The following is a 19,462-nucleotide window of genomic DNA, read 5'->3' as shown; positions in this document are numbered from 1 at the left end:
GAAATTTGGCTTAGTAGAACCAAGAAAACTGAAACTTAGAAAGTGAGCTACAGAAAAACAAACTATCAGTATCCCTAAAAAGCTGAAGAATTTACACTAGGTACCTCAGGAGTGGAGGACTTAAATGATAGCCAGAGTTCAAGGACTGATAGTTTCTTCCCCAAGCAGTCAGACTTTCTGTTTCTCTCCCAGGGAGAAGGCCAGATTGGAGGTTGATTCTTTGGAGAGAGTAAATACAGGGTAAACTTTTGAATTACAGGCAGCAAATGGTTAAGATGAGGGATGTTGTGATAAAAGAGAAAATGAGTGATTGAATAAATTCTGAATTGCACAGGCCTCACAGACTGCCTGTAATATAACAGCTGCTATTCCAGGGAGGATTGGTATGTTCTTCTAGGGACCCATGGAGAAGTATACAAAATGACAGCTACACCAATAACTTGCTTCATCACCTCCTCAGAGAGGATGCCAGGTGGCTCGTGAGGCCCTGTTCTAAACTATGAGTAGAATGAAAAGTGTCCACAAACATTCAAGGTGCAGGTTTAATGTGGAAAAGTGACACCAACTTTTCTGTCATGTTAGAGATATTTCTCCTAGCAGCTTCACAATGTGGCTTCACCACCCAGAGAGAATGTGGGAAAGTTAATTTCCTACAGAATTTGTCCAATCCTAGATCAGTGAGAACTTACAATGAACCTGCAATCATATTCCTTTTCCTTTCTGAAGTTCTATAACATGGGGTTCTATTTCTGTAAAATGTGTCCCTGAGCTGACTGGGTGTCAGAGGGGACATTATTAGACCTTCAGGTAAGCATTGTACAAAAGAAATCCACATCATTATGACATTGGAGTATTCGGTTTCTTCAGCTGTCATGGAAATGCAAATTATACATACAAGGTTGTTAAAAATCAAAAGCCTTTACAGTAGTGAGTACTGGAAAAGTGGTTTTGAGTTGTTTGCCTGTTTTGGGTGATCATATGTATATATGAAAAACCTCATTAAAAATAACCAGAAATAAATATATATTGACAAGGGCATGGATAAGACAATGAGATCAATTAAGTTGTTCAGTGGAATGAAAATATAAGCTATACTTATAAGAAATAATCTGGCCGAATTTTAGAGACATAAAATGAAACAATCAAGATCCAGAACACTATATATAAAACCATACATAAGTAAAACTTTTTGATAAATATTTTTGTACACTTTTGTACATGTGTTTAGAGCATTTCTGAAGCAGAACTCACTGAACAAGATGATTGAAACTGGAACGATCATGGGACAGTCAGGGACAGATCACTTCAGGAGGAGGTTGGAGGGGTCAAGACAAGAGAGCTGTATAGTCTTTGTTCTTCCTTTCTTTCCCTCCCCCTTCCACTGTGTGCCTTCATGTGTGTTCTCTTCTTCCTGTACCATGGCCTAATGACTAATCTGCAAGAGGAACTGAGCCATTGTCTCTTCTTGCTCCTCCTCATGTGTGCAGAAGTCTAAATAAGGCTGTCGTTGCTGGAGAGTGATGTAAATTATCTTGTCCAGCCCTGCCTGAGGTAGCATGTATGACTGTCTCACCATTTCTTCCTTTTTCATTGATATTTCCTCACGATAGGCAAGTCCAGGTGCTTTCCCCTGCTGATTATATAGAGGACTAATCTGGTAACTGTGCAAGTCATTGTACTTTTGCCATCTATCATTTAAGTCATTGTATTTTTGGAAATGCTGACCAACCTTCTCCTGTATCCAAACTTTAAGAGAAAAATGTCTGGAAATCACCGAAAGGATGAGTGCTTTCTTTATTTAGAAAAAAATTAAAAACAACGTTAACATGCCCTTAGGAATATAAAATAAAATCAGCCCAAAATACTAATTTGCATATCAAAGAACCACTTATAACGATGATTAATTATATGGTTAGTTAGCCAATTATCATTTGGTTAAATATTTATATTAAGTAATTTTTGAATATTTATAATATTGTTGACTAATAAACTATTAAATTATGGGTATTAAGAAAAGAAGTCACTGAAAGGATCATACAAAAGTAACTGACATTCAATTTAGAATGCAACCTATGATTATTTGGTTGTGGATTTATCTCCTGAGTACATTTTATGAAACATACTTCATTTTGCAAAGCATACAGCATGGGGCAGATAGAATAACATCATGCTAGGTATAACAGAAACAAAATTAGATGTGGGAGGGGTAACTCACGCCTGTAATCCTAGCTACGTACAAGGCAGAGATGGAGAGTATTGTGGTAAGTGGTCATCCAGAGAAACAAGTTCACAAGACCACATTCTATAAGAAAAATCTGGTTTGATGTGTGTGCCTGTCATCCAAGCACTGGTAGCAAACCTAAATAGGATAGTGTCCAGGCCAATCTGGCATAAAGAGAAAAAAGCAAAAGAAAGAAATGGTCTCAAAACTAACCAAAGCCAAAAGGACTGAAGTTGTAGCTAAAGGGTTGGCTGTCTGCCTGCTGAGCCTCCAAATCAGAGCAAATACAACTGAACTCGTTAATATCAGTTACCACTGATCCATAATAATTCACAAGAATAGTAGGGATTAGATGACGAATGCAGCCAAGACTCTGTGAGCCCACTGTTAAACTATTAGATCCCTCGTCAGGAAAGGTTTTGTTGTGGGCATTGAGTTTCACCTGGTAGGCATGGTGAATGAATCACTAGGCACTGATTGGCTGCTCTGCACACATTTTTCTCCTTGCATGGTTTTGGCATGACAGGCCTTAAGGATCGTTAATGGCTTTCTCAAAGAGCGGAATCACAGAAGAAAGGATCTGTTCTCACAGTTTATTAGTCAAGGCTTCTGTGTTAGCTTTATCACTTAGTAACAAGATAAATACTTTTTTTTCCACTATAGGCGTAACACTCCCCAACAAATCTCCTTTCTTGTGCAAACTTCTCATACTCATGGCTGGCCCAGGGCTATGTCTTAAAATATACCAGGTTTGTTTTCTTTTAGCCTGGATTTTGGGATCTTTCTGTCTGTGGCTCAGAATCACTATTATTTAAAGCCTTTGTGTTGTTTTGCTTTATTTTCTTCACACACCCTGAAACTCTTTACTTAACCACCTCTCCTCCCCCTAAAACCTCTCTACACTATATCTCATGTTTCACTTATAGCCAGTGACAAGCTGTTTTATTGCCATTAACACCGAATGATTTGATCTGACAGTATTTTTATAAATAGATCATGGAGAATGGTTTTCTTGAGATATTCTCTAGACTCACACCACAGAGAAGACTGACTTTGCTTGATGCTACTCAGAACAACTGCTTACATTTCTAACTATGCTATCTAAATCCTGTGATTCATTACTTTAAATCATCTTCGTTATAAATGAGCATTGTTTCAGTGTGTCTAATTAGAAGTCATCAATAAGATAAGGTTATTATATGGAATTTTATGTGCTTCCTTTCTGATACTATATTTTGGACAATACAAGTCATATTTTCTTTCTGACACTATATTTTAGATAATGTATTTAGAAGTGACACATTTTCCTAATTGTACATTCCTTTTCTCTAATGGAAAAATCTTAGGAGTTGATGTAGCTTTCCAATTCTGTTTACTGATGTGGATTAATTTTCCAGCAATTAAAAAATAAACTTGATTTGTGATTGCCAGCAGACTGTGAAGAGCATGCTGGCCCCTATTCCTTTAATCGTGAAACAAGAGTTTAAGTCATCTTATTTGTTTGTAATCCGAGACTCAATCAGCAAAACAGTGAAGCCTGCTGCTCTGGTGGACCACAGCCCTGCTGAGAAGCTCTGGCAGGGCTCAAACCCAGTCTTGGAAGATGGGTGTGGGTGCCATCCAGTTCTCCAGAGAGGGGCTGGAGGACCTCCAGTTCAAGGACTACATAATTGGATTGTGTCCTTAAAACACAAACAAAACAAGCAATCAAAAACCTTTTGATGGACATCACCTATACACCCCCAGTAACAGGGAGCAGACCATTCTTATGAGCAACACAGAACTTTTATTTCACCTCATTCCTGTTCAAGAGAAATCTCTACATAACAGTCAAGAGAACAGAAGCTGATGAGAGGTGTCAAACTCTTTTTGATGAGCTCTAACACTATGACCCTTTTAAGATTCATAATTATGTTTAGTTATGCATAAATTGTGTCTTTTTATTCTGTTTTTATTTGATGTATCTAAAAAATGGTGACTTTTCTCAGTCAGGTTTAAAACATAATTCCTAACTTACAATCCCCACGTATGATTTGCCCAGAATTATACTTCAACTTGAATTGCAGGTTATACTATTTAAAGTAGGACACACTCTATGGTGCAATCCAGGGCAAGGAAAAGTCTTTCGGGTGGGGCTCATGAGAGGAGGTGAGGTGGGACCCAGAATGATGTAGGATATTATAAACGTAATAGTTTAGGGAATTTCAGGGAAAGAAAACATTGTCTAAAAGGCCACTGGTTTCTGCCTAGACTCAATAGAAAAAGGATCATGTTCCCACTCTCTTCGGAGAATCAATAAACTGTTGTTGGGTTTTGAGTGTGTGTGTGTGTGTGTGTGTGTGTGTGTGTGTGTGTGTGTGTGTGTTTGCCAGTTCTGGAGCTGAACTCAGAGCCTGGGCACTGTCTTTGAGCACTTTTGCTTAAGTCTAGCACTCTGCCACTTGAGCCACCCGTGACACCACTTCCAGCTTTTTCTGTGTATGTGATAACTGAGGAATCAAATCCAGGCTTCAGGCATGCTATGCAAGCACTCTACCACTAGGCCAAATACCTGGCTCCCTGATATTTTTTTTTGAGCCTAAGTAGAGAAGAAAAAGTCTTGAAGGGTGGCGGTGAGAAGACAGATTTTGTTTTGTTTACTTTTCCATATATTTTACTAGCACATATTAATCATACCATGTGTATGAGCAGGGTTGTAGTGATATTTCCATACAGGCATAAGACATATATTGATTACATTGACCCACACATTTCTATTACTCTTAGCCAATTCTGACAGGCTCCTTCCAGATATTTCTAAATTCTTATCATTCTCAATGACGTCATTCTCTCAAGTTTCTTAAACTGTGCCTTTTTACAAACAAGTATATCTTTTCTAATGATGTCTTTCTGAGTAAAAAGTTGAGTCATCCGAGGTACACAAAGTAAGAAGAAGAAGAAAAAAAAAGAGGCTGTGTGGGAGGGGCAGAGCCTTATAAACCCAGTCATTAGGATATCAAGGCTGTGACAAGGCTGAAGGATCATTTCCTGCCAGACACAGCTCAGAGACTCCTGAGGTATTTCAGCAATTTCCATACCGTCTCTGTGGGATACCTAGTTTCTTTTCTTGTTTTCTCTCATGCAGATATTATTAATGTATTGAACATTTAGATGTGGGATATTTGTAAAAGGTAGTGAAAATTATACTTGTGTTTCATTCTTTGGCTGTTTGACCTGGTCTATATATTAGTTTTACATGTGAAGTAAATGTTTAGTAGGATTTGAGTTTTAAGTCTCAGGGACTAGCAAACCAAACCAAAGTATATGTTCGTGTTCATTCAAGTTGTGATATCAGTGTGTCTGAACTTGTTCGAATAAGTACATTGTAGAACGGCTGTTGTTGTGGACACTGAACTTTACAGAAATAACTGAAATCAAGCTTTATATAGATGTCAAAGAAAAGAGGATTCAGTTTTTGTCTAAAATTAAGAGTCATGAAGTATAAAACTTAAGTAAAAATTGGAGTTAAATCAGTCCAATATGAGAATACATTTATTGATTCTAGTTCAATACTGGGACAATTTCTTGAAACAGAAAAATCAGCTAACTTATTGACAAGTAGACTAAGTACATATTTTACTAGCTCAGCAGTAACAATTTATTATGAAAATCAACTAAATTTGGGGGAGGAAGGTGTAATTACGAATGGGAGAGTTCCTTATAAAGATTGATCTTAGTTCCTATTGATTTTTGATGTCAATTTCAAAATAATTGCATTATATTGTTTCCCCCAAACCTAGTTTTGAATGCTACAGAGAATTCCTCTCTGGCCAATGAGATGAGGGTGTGTGGAATGTACCCCAAGGCACCTCCCACATTCATTACCTCTGCCAAGTTTCAGTGGTACCCTGGCCAATTTGCCTTGCAGGAAGCAAAAGAACCATCTGTCCTGTATATGATCTCCAGTCATTCAACCCAATGATAATACTTAACAATACAGAGACATAATATGTGGAAACAAATGTAGTTGTGTGGCTTAGTATGAGCCTGCTCTGGGAGACTTCCTGTCTGGAAGTCCTGACATCACCCCATGACTTCAATTTTGCATTTTCCTGGAAGACTCCCATGTGAATAAAAGTTGTGGGCTTGTCTGAGCATCCAGGAATCATATATGTTTTATACTACATATGTATATATTATGTCCTAAAGTTTGAATAGTTGAACTTGTAGACATGATTTAAAAAGCTTGCAGGAATAGTGCTAGAGTTAGAATCAGAGAGCTGGGAGTTTGCCTGGGCTCTGAGAATTAGTGTAGATACATCTCTGTGCTGACTTATTGTTAAAGGCATTTCTACACTTTAGGGGGCAAGTTGTTATGCTAATTAAACAAAAAGATAGCTTGAAGTGTTTAGGCAACTGCATTACAGACCTCAAATCTCATTTATATTAACTGCAATCAATTGCACTTCATTTAAAAGGTAGAATTCAGGTGCTTTGTTATCTGTTTATTTTCCTTTTTGTTTTTGTCTGTTGTTTAATGCGATGATGCTAACCTGAACCCAGGGCCTTACACAAGCTAGGCAGGGTCTCTACTACTGAGTTGTCTTTCTAGCCATAGGTACTTTTAAAAGAAATAAAAGCTTCTGGGACAATTTTCCTCTGATCTTATTAATTTTTTTATTCTTCATCAAACATCCTTAAATCCTAACTTTGTGTCGAGAGTCCTTTTTCAGGGTTTGACATTTAATTTTTGTTCAAGTCAAAGTCCCTGATGGACTATGCAGTGTGTGATTAAAGATCTAGCAAAAGCAACTGAAGTTTCCTTTTCTAGCTCTGATATATTGGTTGAATTTTACACAGAAATAACATTTTGTTCATATATTAAACACTCTCTCTCTCTAGAAAGTACTGAGATATTTAGAAAATATACTTAATAAGTGTAATTAACTATGAAGAGCTTTAAGTCAGTAGAAAAAAAAGAGAATGTTTCAGAACTGCCCACAGTAATCTAGTTTCTGTGATGAAACAAGAGGAAATGTGTTTGGTTTTAATTTAGTAAGCTTTCTAGGAGCAGTGGAGGCCGCTATTTCCTCATTTTAATTCCTCTTTCTAGTATTTCTCAAGCCATCACTTGCATGAAGAGTCTTGCACATCAGAGTGAAATTATGTATCAAAAACGATACAGGAGAGAGAGGGTTTCCTGGGCAGACCTGGCTATGAATCCCTGTCCAGTTGTATGTGAACAGACTGACTTTACACGGGTTCTTTAACTTCTAGGAACTTTTGCATGCAATCTACCAAACAGATAGCCATACTTACCTCTGGTAGATACTATGAGGAGGAAATGAGCAGACAAGTGGAAATGGGTAGAAGTTCAGCATCGTATTTTCTACTTTTGTCTTAATAAAACCTAGTGTGGATCACATTTCAACTGACAGGTTTTAGTGCCCACGTCTGAGGTCACTTTCATGCAATCGGAGAGTTCATTGATCAATCCAGATTCCTGGCACCACTCCTGGATTTGAGGCAGGTGATGTGATTTCTTGTTGGGTTGCCTTCTCTCGCCAGCGAGGTAGGACCAAGGCAGGGGATAGCGAAGCTGCCCCCTGCAGGTGTGCCGCCCCCACCAGGGGCTCCCAGCTCTTCCTGAGAAGCTCTTAGAAGCCATTGTCACAGTGTGGGCTCTAAAGAGAGTATATGTGTCAGTGTCTTTGGTATACACACACACACACACACACACACACACACACACACACACACACACACACACACACCACCTGGATTTGACCAAGCATCCAGGTACACTGTCAGCGGTCACAGAAGATGTCTGTCATGTATTTTCCGATGGGTGGTAATTGATGTGCATGTGTGTCTCCCTGTTATTGCCCCTCCACTCCCTCCTGCACTGCCTTCCCACTTGTGAGTGGAGGTAACAAAACGGGGCCACAGTAATAGCTGCCCAGTGTAGGAAGTTCTTTTGTTTCAAGACTGTGGTAAGTAGGATATGCACAGCAGCTCGGTAAAAAAGCTGACACTTAGCCATTGGGCTAAGCACTACCAATAGCAGCAAACTCGGAGGCAGATTGATTATCTCCACAGAAGCCAAGAAGAACATGTGTGTATCTAACATACATTTGAATGTGTATGTGAGAGGAAGAGGAAGAGACGGAGAGGGCAGAAAGAGAGAGGGATAGTAGAAAAGAAGCAGAGGAAAGGGGAGGGGGAGAGAGAGAGATGGGGAGGGGAGTATGTATGTGCATGTGGGTGTAGCGAAGAGGTGAAAGTTGTTGCTGGAGATGGCTTACTTGATGCTGGCTCCCACGCTGCCCTTTGCAGTTGGGTGACATGGTCCCTTTCTCCGAGTGTCTCTGTTCCTTCGTGAACATGCCTGGCAACGCTTCCCTCACAGTCTTTCAGGGAGGATGAAATGATTAGGACAAGAAAAGCGTTTAAAAACATTCTTGTTAGATTATACGAAGTCAATAAATGTTGTCTGTTGTTGATATTGTTCATGTTCTTGCACGAAGTGCCAGAAAGTGTCCCTTCTTATTCTAAGGATTGCCTATGAAATTTAAGAGCACTTGATGAGCCATTGAAACGCATGGCCTTAGAAGACTCAAAATGGTGTCAGGGGACGACTGAACCCACAATGGGTGCGGTGGTGATACGGCCGTAACTCAAAGCTCTTTGTCACCACTCTCACTACTCCCATGGAGGAAGAAGAGGGAGGCTTCCCCTACTCTGCGCAGGGGACGTCTCTATTGTTCTATGGAGGAAGAAGAGGGAGGCTTCCCCTACTCTGCGCAGGGGACGTCTCTGTTGTTCTATGGACCTTATCCAAAACACAGCCCCATCGTTTAGAGCTGTTCTGCCTCACTCCTTTTCCTTCTAGATTGAGAAGATGGAAGATCTTTATGTCGCCAACACCCTCTTCGCCCTCAATTTCTTCAAGCATCTGCTGAAGACGAGCCCCACGCAGAACCTCTTCTTCTCTCCATGGAGCATCTCGTCCACCATGGCTATGGTCTACCTGGGTTCCAAGGGCAACACCGAGGAGCAGATGGCCCAGGTAAGCCTGTATTCCTAAAGCTCTGTTAGGATGGAGGGACTCCTTCTAGGGAATTACTCTTGTTTCATTTATGCTCCCGTCATCCGATGCTAAGGAGACAGTTGTCACAGAGTGCTGAGAGCACGTCAGCCCCTACAACATCAAGTCCTTAGACTGAAATCTATAAACCAGCTGTAGACAGTAGAAGGCCTATCTGACTTGACTATCCTATTAGTCTGACAATAGTGATACCCTTTTATTTTATTTTCAGGGTGATGTATAGAGGGGTTACAGTTACATTCGTCAGGTAGTGGGTGCATTGCTTCTCGAACATTGACATCCCTTCTCACATTTTTGTCCCCCTTTCCCTCCCTTTTATTTAAATTTTTTAAATTTAAAATTTTTTTTTGCCCATCCTGTGGCTTAAGATCAGGGCCTGAGCACTGTCTTTGGGCTTTCTCAAGGCTAGAGCTCTACCACTTGAGCCACAGCATGACTTCTGGATTTTCTGTGTATCTGGTACCGAGGAACTGAACCCAAGTCTATGCATGCTAGGCAAGCACTCTATCACTAGGCCAAACTCCTGCCCCCCCTTTTTTATTTTTTAAATACTATGCTTAGAAGGCTGACGCTGGAAAACTGCCACTCTGAGGGAAGCCCAGGATACACAGAGAGCCCTTGTCTCAAGAAACAAAACCAAAATAAAACAAGAAGAATCCCTCTTGTGAATATCTCATATCATCTTCATACTTCTATTTGTGGGATACGAATGGCTTGATCTGTTGGTCTTTTGCTTACCAGGGAGGCTCTTGATTCATGCCCTGAACATTTTGGTTTTATTTATTTAAATGTGGTCTCTTGTCTACCCCTGACTGGCTTCGAGTGTAATCCTCCCATGAATGCTTCCTGAATAGCTGGGATAATAGAAGGTGTTGATCTCATGAACATTTTCCTCAAGCTGGCCTTGAATAAATCCTCCCGATTTCAACCTCCCAAAGAGCTATGATAATGGGCATGAGTAATCATATCCAGTCAGGGCTCGTACTTTTCACATTTTACACTACTTGGTTTTACCAAAATAAAACCCCATCAATTAACAGATGTGAATATTGGCAGTGCAATTTAAATACCTACCTGAAGGCCTTCCTTGGTGTAGAACGCCTAGCTCAGGTCCCTTCCACCCACCTGCAACTATGATTTGCTTGTTCCTCAAGCCTAGAAAGGACACCTCCTGGTTTTAGGAGGACAAATACATGGTGGCTGTGGCCAGTCCACTCCCAGAAGTTCCCTGGGAGACACTTGCCAGTCCATGAGGTCAGGCATGTCCACACAATGGGGCCTTGAGCTCTGCATGGCCATGAGTCAAGATCAAGGTGGACAGGGTGTGGGAAAGCATTGTCTGAGATTTCCAGCCATTCCTGGTTGAGTGGATCCTTTCTCAGACTGCTGAACTGCTTCAGTTGTGCGACGCCGTATACCTCACTCAGTCCCTTGAACCTTCTCATGTGGACATCCTATAATTAAGATTCCCTTGCAGTCACAAACATGAAACATGAAGACTAAATGCACTGTGATTTTGGTCACACCAAATTGCCAGTGGCTGGTTTCTGATTTCCCATGAGAACTGTGTCTGAGTATAAATACAGCCCACTCTGGAACTCAGTGACCCATTTCAAGTGGGCCTCCTTTGCAGTATGGAATCTCACAGGGACAACATTTGGCAATTTCCCTGCAGGAGGACGAGGGATGGACAGATCCTCCTCTGTACTTGTGGTGGTTTAAACATCCAGGCTTACAACAAATCCCGTTGCTCAACTCTGATATCAGCAGTGTTTTGAGACTCCCCTTCCCTTTACATTCTCTCTTGGGAAAGAGGGAGTGGTATGCTGCATTGATGAGCTTAGAAAACATCAAAGTCTAAAGTTTCTAAATGCAAAGCATCAGAGACGGTGTATTTGAGGACAAATGCTTAACGAGGAGGGGGATGTTTTGGGTTGTTTAATTAACAACTTTATTTTGATACTGAGGGTAAAAAATTCAATTCATTTGTTACTCTGAACAGAAGGCAGGTTTTCGGGATCTGAAAAGTACTTAGAGAACCGGAGATTATGCAAGGATTTTGTATATTTTATAACTGTGTGGCATAAGCAGATTTTAGAATTAAATGACTGCTTTCCCAGACAAAAAGAAAGAGATATTTCATGCCTTTAAAGAAAACCCTGTCGGTATCTGAGTCATGCCTTTGCTACTTCCTAAATGTTCGAGACATTGGGCCCTGTTAACTCTCAGTTTTTCTGCATATAAAATGGAAATAAAGTGGTAAAAGTTGAAAGACACGTTTAAAGATGGGAATTAATATTTAAAATACCCAGTAGCATTAACTATAGATAGGCAGTAAATCAGTGACACTGGGCTTTTAAATAAAAACTTCTCAGATTTGTTCACTTAATATACTATCCTCTGAGGCTGATGTTCTGATTGACAAACTCATTTTGCTGGTGGGAAAACTAGGAGTAGAATGGACCTTCTTGTGGGGAGGTGGTAGCACAGTCCTACTTAAAGAAAGAAAGAAAGGAGCAAGGGAGGAAGGAAGGAAGGAAGGAAGAAAAGAAGGGAGAGAGGGAGGGAGGGAGGAAGGAATGAAGGGAAGGGAGGGAAGGAGAGGGTAAGGAAGAATGGGTGAGAACATTAAAAGGGGTGGCATTGATTAGTACAGATACACTGTATTCATAAGCTGCTTTGTTAAATGACAATTCCTCTGTACAGTGGAAGATAATAGAAATAGAAAGAAGCAGATGGTGTAAATCTGTAGAGAGTACAATGTATATCTGATGTGGATTCCTGTAGGGGAAAGTTAGATTGGTTGATAATTCCCTATCATATAGGAAGAATAACTTGTGTTGTTCTTCATGTACATGAGGCAGGGAACCTAGGACTCTCTAGAGGTATCTCTTAGTCATTAGTTATAGTACACTAAGCAGTTCAGGGTCTCCATTCTCTGATTCTGATTACAGGTGCTTCAGTTTAACAAAGTTGCTGGGTATAATGCTGGAACCCCAGAAAACTTCACTGGTTGTGACTTCATGCAACAGATACAGAAGGGAACTTACCCGGATGCTATTTTACAGGTACCCGGTTCGTTCATTCTTAGAACTTTTCTAAATTCTGTAGTCTCAAAAAATCATAGTGTTAGGTACTTAGCACAATTACCCCTACTGGAAGAATTTCCCTGCAGAAAAGGAAACAAAGGTAAATTTGGGGCCATGAAGTAAACAGGCCAAGGTCAGCCAACAGCAAAGGTGGAGTCAGGCAGAGTCCAGACCTGATGAGTTTTCAACCCGGTCTTCTAATACATCCCATCACAACTCTCTGTCATTAAAAATATATGTAATGAATTATTAAATTATTTTCTGCTACAGCAGAGAGTATTAGAAATCACATGTATGAATGAAAGGATGATGAACAACTGGGATGTTGAAGGCCAAACCTGATGACTGTATGGAAGTCACTGGGCCACAAATCAATCAGTCTGTCCCTCTGTGTATCTATGTATCTGTCTGTCACCATCATCTATCGCAAGCAAGTATTTCCTTAATCTACATTGTAAGAACTGGCTAAATCTGGATGTGCTTCTAGCCATAGCTAACCCCCCAGTCCTGCTCATGTTTAGCTTACTTTCCTTCCTGGACTCAGGGATTCTCCACCCTCCGATCACCCAGTGAATCATGTGACAGTGTAAGTGGATGTTTGTGCCAAGTATCCTGTGAGCCTGGAGGGCTCTGTCCTCTACTCAAGCCAGGACGGAGCCCCTGTCTCTCACAGAGCTGTTGATGCCTGGCTGAGTACTGGAGTTCCTATTCCCTTGAGCCTGGATTTCCCACTGCATTGGCTACTTTGCAGCACAGACTGTTACGGAAACTACCTGAACTTGGTTAGGTCACATTTTCCCTGGCGTTATGAGAATTTCATTATTGACAAATGAAACAGATTTTCAGTGTGTACCATGTTGTGATTTAAGATACTTGTACATTAGGAAATGATTTCCATCATCAATTCAGCACACCTGTCACAACTAGTTAGGTATGTACAGAGATGGGAAAGGACATGTCACTGTCACTTTGGGGGAAAGTTCTTGTTGCTTCAGGGATATCTTGTTTGGTGGTCTTGGTTACAAAAAGGGATTTCTCTCTTCCTGATCCAGGCACAAGCAAGAGACAAAATCCACTCATCCTTCCAGGTGCTCACTTCTGACATCAACACATCCAAAGGGGATTATGAATTGGAAAGTGCTAATAAGCTGTTTGGAGAAAAGTCGTCAAGATTCAAGGAAGTAAGGAAAGCCGATCACTTAAACTAGGGGTGAGGGTGTGAACCAGCAATGAGATCACCTTTAAAACACCAATTCATCCAAGCAAAGGCAAACCTTGACTTAGGCTTCCTAAGGCTGACCTCCTATAACCACTGTCCAGGTGTCAGTTTCTCCTCTACCTGTCACAAATGTTCCATGTACAGAGTCATGAGTCAGGTGCTTCCCACAGCCACCATTCCCCACGGCATTGTTACTCAGCATCTAGAGAGCACAGAACGCAAGAGGCCGTTGGAGTTGGGAAAGCATGGCAGTGATAATGGAAAGCTGGTAATCTGCTGCCATACTTCCTCCCTCAGCCCCCACACAGGCAACTTCCACTTCCGTCCAACCCCTACCTCACGCCTAGAAGCCATGACTGGAAGCCTGTAATCTACGAATCCCACGATCTTGTTCAATACATGTTTTATGTAACGTTTGACATTTTCTTACTTTAAAGGACTACATGGAACTCTGTAAGAAATATTACTCCACAGAACCCCAGGTGGTAGACTTCCAAGAATGTGCAGAAGAAGCAAGACAAAAGATTAATTCCTGGGTTAAGACTCAAACCAAAGGTAAAAATGAGGGAATGATTTTATTTTCTTTGGTCTACTTAGAGAACTCTGATGCATCGTTAACCACTCTTGAAATTAGCGCTCATTTCTTTAAAAGGAGTTATCTGGTTGAGGGATACTTATACTCATTTAACCAAATTTTTTCCTTAGCATTTTACAAATTACTTTATTTAGTTACATAAAGGAGTTGCCATTTAGCAAAGCAGTTTAAGAATACAGTGCATCTTGATCAATATCATCCCTTTCAACATTCTTACCCATCCTTCCCAAGCCACTCATTTCTACATTTTCTCTAAGTTTTGTAGAAAAATAGATGATGCCCCCTGAGAGAAGACTTGCTTTTAGTATTCAACTATTCTGATGTTTAGATATTATTATTATAATACAAAATACAAAAAGAGGTAGAAGCCATCAAGCACAGGAAGTAGCAGTGTAGAAATAGCTGTGACATGGGTGGATAAAAGCAAGAAGAAAAGAAAAGAGGCTAGCCCCTGAGCTGAGGGGTTAATGTGAACTAGAGGAATACTGGAAATGGTGGAGGGAAAGATAATGGGATTATTTTAAGTCATCTTTTCCTTCATCATTCAAGTCTGTGCTGTAGCCAAGTTCTTTTGGAATCCTTCGTTTGTTCATAGACACATCTTTTCTTTTATCATTTTTACATGAACTCAAATTAAATACAGTGTTTACACATTACTATTGAGTTCACTTATTCAATCACCAAATAACATAATAAGTGGAAGATAATATCATTACTACGGTTATTAGCCATTTATTTCCACCAAATTGTGGTTCGACTTTAGTAAGCTGGGTGTAGTTCTTCATAGTAGGATTTTTCTAAGCTCTGAGGTATATTTCATAAATTACTCTAACTTGTTTTCAGTCAGTAGCAGTAAGTGGCATAGCTGAAGAGAAAAATGGCAAGTGCTGTTATCAGAGACTGTGTATTCCAGTTCAGATGTTCTGAGGACACATAAAATAATGCATCTTAGAGGTTAAAATACTGAATATCAGAGACTCATTAAAAATAAACTTTCTTAGCTGGTTGCCAATAGTGAAGGCCTGATTTGAAGCCAGCCCGGGCAGAATCTCATCTCCAATTAACCACTCAAAAACTTGATGTGGTTCTATGGCTCAAGTGGTAGAGTGTTGGCCTTGAGCACAGACGCTCAGGGACAGTGTCCCATGTCCTGAGTTCAGGCCTAGTTTATGTTAATGATAGCTTATAAATGTTTTGAAAAACCATTATTCACTTTTTAGATTAATAAACTATATAGACTAGATTGTAGAAGGACCAAGTAACACACAGAAAATGTCTACTAAGAAACTCTTTCACTTCCTCCTGAACTCAATGTTATCCAAACAACTGAAAAATTCTGAGCAAACAATATATATGGAAGTAAAAAAATCTTTTTCAAATGTGACAGTGGTTTGATTTTTTTAAATACAATTATTTGTTTCATTTTCTCTAGAATTTGACAAACCTTCTGAGAAATCTATTCTAATTTTACAGATGTTTTATGCAATCGCAAAGGGAAAAATAGAACTCAAAGACTAATGTAGGCAATTTGGCAAATGTAGATATAGAATTTGATGCCTACTTGTATTCAAGAAAGCAAATCCTTCTTGATTTATAAAGCCTAAAGATATGTTGTGTTTCCTGTAGGCAAAATCCCAGACCTGTTACCTAAAGGTTCCGTAGATGATGAGACCAAAATGGTCCTGGTGAATGCTATCTACTTCAAAGGAAAGTGGAAAACGCCATTTGAGAAGAAACTAAATGGGCTTTATCCTTTTCGTGTGAGCTCGGTATGAGACAACAAAAGAATCATTTTTCTAATAAGTACCCATGGTCTTACACAAGGCAGAACAGTAAGAGACATTACCCCAGAGTCTCCTACATGACTTGCTAGTTATAACTTAAGTATGTTGGCTACTGATTCTTTTAAGATCTTGAATATTACCTAGTAATGGTCTAAGAGGTAATATTATTAGAGATGAAGTCTATAGATTTTATGATTACACATGTCTAGATTCATTATTGGCTCTACCACTTATCAGCTGTGATCTTATATATCTCCTATGTATATCATTTTCCCTCTGAAAAACTAGGATGCCATAATATCCAACTTGAAATGTTGTTGTTAAGTGCTCAGTGAGATTTGCCAGAGTTACTGCCACATAGCAGGTACTGAGAAGATATTTCAGTGGTAGTTATAACATGATATTAATTTTATTAGATAATAAAGATAAATTAAAAAATAGATTTAGCATTTCTTCAAGACTGAACAACAGTTCATTCTCTCTTAGGTCTTGTAAATCTCTCTTTCTTTTATTGTTGGGGTAATGTATAGAGGGTTTGCAGTCACATTCGCCAGGTAGTAGGTGCATTACTTCTCACACATTGATACTCCTTCTCATTGTAAATCCCTTGACATCTTATACTTGGTTTCCATATTGGCCTTGTCTATACTTTTAGACCCAGAATGTACCTGTGCAGATGATGTATTTGCGAGAGAAGCTCAACATTGGATACATAGAGGATCTCAAGGTTCAGATTCTGGAGCTCCCATACGCTGGAGATGTCAGCATGTTCCTGTTGCTTCCAGATGAAATTGCAGATGCCTCTACTGGTCTAGAGTTGGTAAGGCATCACAATCCAGTCATTTCAAACTGCTACAACTCCATCGACTTTCATGAGATGAATATCTAACGCTTTAGGAAAGATTGGCAATTTCTCCCAGAGCTGTGTGGAGCAGTTGATAACAAATGTCATACCACAACATTTCCTCCTAAATCTTAAACATTTCTCACACCTACCACCTTCTTGGAAAAACTCGACCTAATCTATGGCTTCTTTTCTATCATCCACGGTGACATTAAATATGGGATTGTTTCCCTTCCTTTCTCAAACTCACTGGCTCTTTCCTTCCACTGTTTCCATTTGCAGCTGGAACACGAGATCAACTATGACAAACTCAGCAAGTGGATCAGCAGTGACACGCTGGCCGAAGACGATGTGGAAGTCTACCTACCGCAGTTCAGATTAGAAGAGCGTTATGAGCTCAAACCCATTTTGAGAAGCATGGGCATGGAAGACGCCTTCAGCAAAGGCCAGGCCAACTTCTCAGGGATGTCTGAGGGCAGGGACCTCTTTCTTTCAGATGTGTTCCATCAAGCCTCGGTGGACGTGAATGAGGAGGGTACTGTAGCAGCTGGTGGCACTGGGGCTGTCATGAGTGGCAGAACCGGGCATGGAGGCCCCCAGTTTGTGGCAGATCATCCCTTCCTCTTCTTTATCTCTAAAACCACAACTAAGAGCATTCTATTTTGGGGCAAATTCTCCTCTCCCTAACACCGAAAAGTCCATTTCTGTACAAGGTTTTGTAGCGTGGACCATTAAGGCTCAGAATCGCTGCCTCAAGATCTAAATATTTAAAGATACGTTCAACATAGTTCTGTTCTTCTAGAACTGTTTTATGCTGAATACAAATTCAGCGATCACTGTATAGCTTTCAGCCATATCTTCCTAGCTCCCCTAATCATCTGATTTGTTCCAACAAGATGATACTCATTTAGCTCCTCCTTGCAAGAGCTTTATTTTATAGCATGAACATTTATTGTATTATTTATTATTTTATATAATGCTGAGTATTTTTTACTTATTGTTCACTATCCATTTAAAGTGACTGAAAAAGTTACCGAAGCAAATGATCAGTGAAGTTTCCATCTAAATAAATACATTTACTTGCACTGCCAGGTGGCAGTGGCTCATGCCTGTAACCTACTCAGGAGGTTGAGATCTGAGGTTTGCCACCTGAAACCAGCCTGGGCAAGAAAGTCCATTGAGACTTTTACCCCAAGCAACCAGCAAAAATCCAAAAGTGCTGCTATGGCTCAAATGATAGAATGCTAGCCTTGAGCTAAGGAATAGCCCTAGGATTAGAATACAAAGATAGAAGTATATTTATTTGTGCTTGTAATGAAGTATGAGTACATGTTCTTCCATAATCTCCCATAATAAATGTCCATATAGTCTGAGAATTTATAGCATTATGTGTTACATAGATGTGTCTGTTACTCATATATAATTCCAAATATTCAATGAATAAATATGTCTACAGTCAAGTATTTGCTTTCTGTTATTGGCTTAGGGTGTGTATTTTAGACCTATTATTGCTTGTTTGTTAGTTAGCTCTCTTTTCCTATAAGAAAATACCACAGTTCAATCCATTTAAAATGCCGTTGGTTTTAGTGCATAGATTTAGAGGTTTTAGTCTTGGGTGGTTAGACCTGTAGCTTTTAAGCCAATGGTGAGCCATCCTTCGAAGTTCATAATAGAGAAAAGATGCACACTTCACGACCAGGATGCAGAAGAGATAAAGAGACAATGACCCATGATTCCATCCAAGGGCCCTGGAATTTGAATCCCTTAAGGTTCCCCACCATCTTCTGAAAGCACATAACTGAGGGCCACTCCTTTAATGCAAGGGAGACGGGTCTGATCCAAAGCACAGCACCTTCATTTCCAGGAACTAAATGGGAGCCCAGACAACAGACAGGATGAATGAGCTAAGGGGCATAATCACAGTCACGCAAAAAGGCACCATTCTGAGTGCAGATAGGATCCTGTGTATGGAAAAGCAAAAAGAAGAAGTGAATTGAAGCATTTATTTTTCATAGCAGCGAAAGGTGTAGCAATTTCCAGCAGTCTAGGCCGAGGGCTTTGGGGAACCAGTATATAACCGGAAGGAGGCTAGTGGTCCAGGCTGAGGAGCAAGGTAATGACCATGGAGCAGAGAACCTTTCCTGTCCTTTTCTACCATGCATCTGTAAATGAAGTTTGCCTTACAGTTTCTCCTTGAGGACACAAGGAGGACTGAGCTAAGGAGTGTTTTTAGGGAAAACAAATATGACCAGAAAATGGTGAATGAATGTCCTGTTGAAGAACAGCATCGTTGGTGGTACAGGACACTGACCTGCTGCTACCCACTGGTCTCCCACTCTGGGGTCTACACCAACACTGCAAACAAGAACAGAAAACATCCTGGTCCCATAGTACTCCAAGAGCAGCTGGTGGATACACCAGTAAATAAACCAGTGGCAGCTTTCATTGCACTGTTCATTATTAGTCTACTGATTAAAAGAACAATTTGCCAGGAGAACCGATACTACTTGTGATTAGTTGGCAGACCAGAGAAGGGATTAAGCTCAGGAATGTATGACTTAGAATTTGTCAGAATTCAGGTCTCTACATGTAGACCCAAGTGGAAAATATGGATAATTAAATA

The 19,462-nt window shown here is 40.1% G+C and overlaps 1 protein-coding gene and 1 long non-coding RNA gene across 2 annotated transcripts; one reads left to right on the top strand and one right to left on the bottom strand.

Moving 5' to 3' along the window:
• The first annotated feature begins 5,237 nt into the window (after nucleotides 1–5,237).
• On the top strand, nucleotides 5,238–18,287 carry Serpinb2 (serpin family B member 2). Its single transcript, XM_090353554.1, has 8 exons — nucleotides 5,238–5,277; nucleotides 9,093–9,269; nucleotides 12,263–12,376; nucleotides 13,450–13,578; nucleotides 14,054–14,171; nucleotides 15,838–15,980; nucleotides 16,651–16,815; nucleotides 17,122–18,287. Exons 2-8 carry the CDS (start codon nucleotides 9,102–9,104, stop codon nucleotides 17,524–17,526), a joined length of 1,242 nt encoding a protein of 413 aa, XP_090209680.1. The 5' UTR covers nucleotides 5,238–5,277; nucleotides 9,093–9,101; the 3' UTR covers nucleotides 17,527–18,287.
• On the bottom strand, nucleotides 7,526–10,493 carry LOC150049590 (uncharacterized). Its single transcript, XR_016538859.1, has 3 exons — nucleotides 10,383–10,493; nucleotides 8,506–8,610; nucleotides 7,526–7,884 (listed from the first exon to the last, which is right to left on the bottom strand). It is a non-coding gene; the product is annotated as an uncharacterized LOC150049590 (long non-coding RNA).
• Nucleotides 18,288–19,462: the final 1,175 nt, after the last annotated feature.

The sequence above is a fragment of the Megascapheus bottae genome, chromosome 19 (assembly GCF_031878675.1).
Source record: "Megascapheus bottae isolate mThoBot1 chromosome 19, mThoBot2.hap1, whole genome shotgun sequence".
NCBI lineage: Eukaryota > Metazoa > Chordata > Mammalia > Rodentia > Geomyidae > Megascapheus > Megascapheus bottae.
Note: the sequence above shows the minus strand (reverse complement) of the source record. Positions and strands in the feature narration are given on the sequence as shown.

Coding starts and splice junctions, on each gene's coding strand:
- Serpinb2 (XM_090353554.1), top strand. CDS start 9,102: ATGGAAGATCTTTATGTCGCCAACACCCTCTTCGCCCTCAATTTCTTC. Junction 12,377..13,449: donor ACCCGGATGCTATTTTACAG/GTACCCGGTTCG, acceptor TTCCTGATCCAG/GCACAAGCAAGAGACAAAAT. Junction 16,816..17,121: donor CCTCTACTGGTCTAGAGTTG/GTAAGGCATCAC, acceptor TTCCATTTGCAG/CTGGAACACGAGATCAACTA.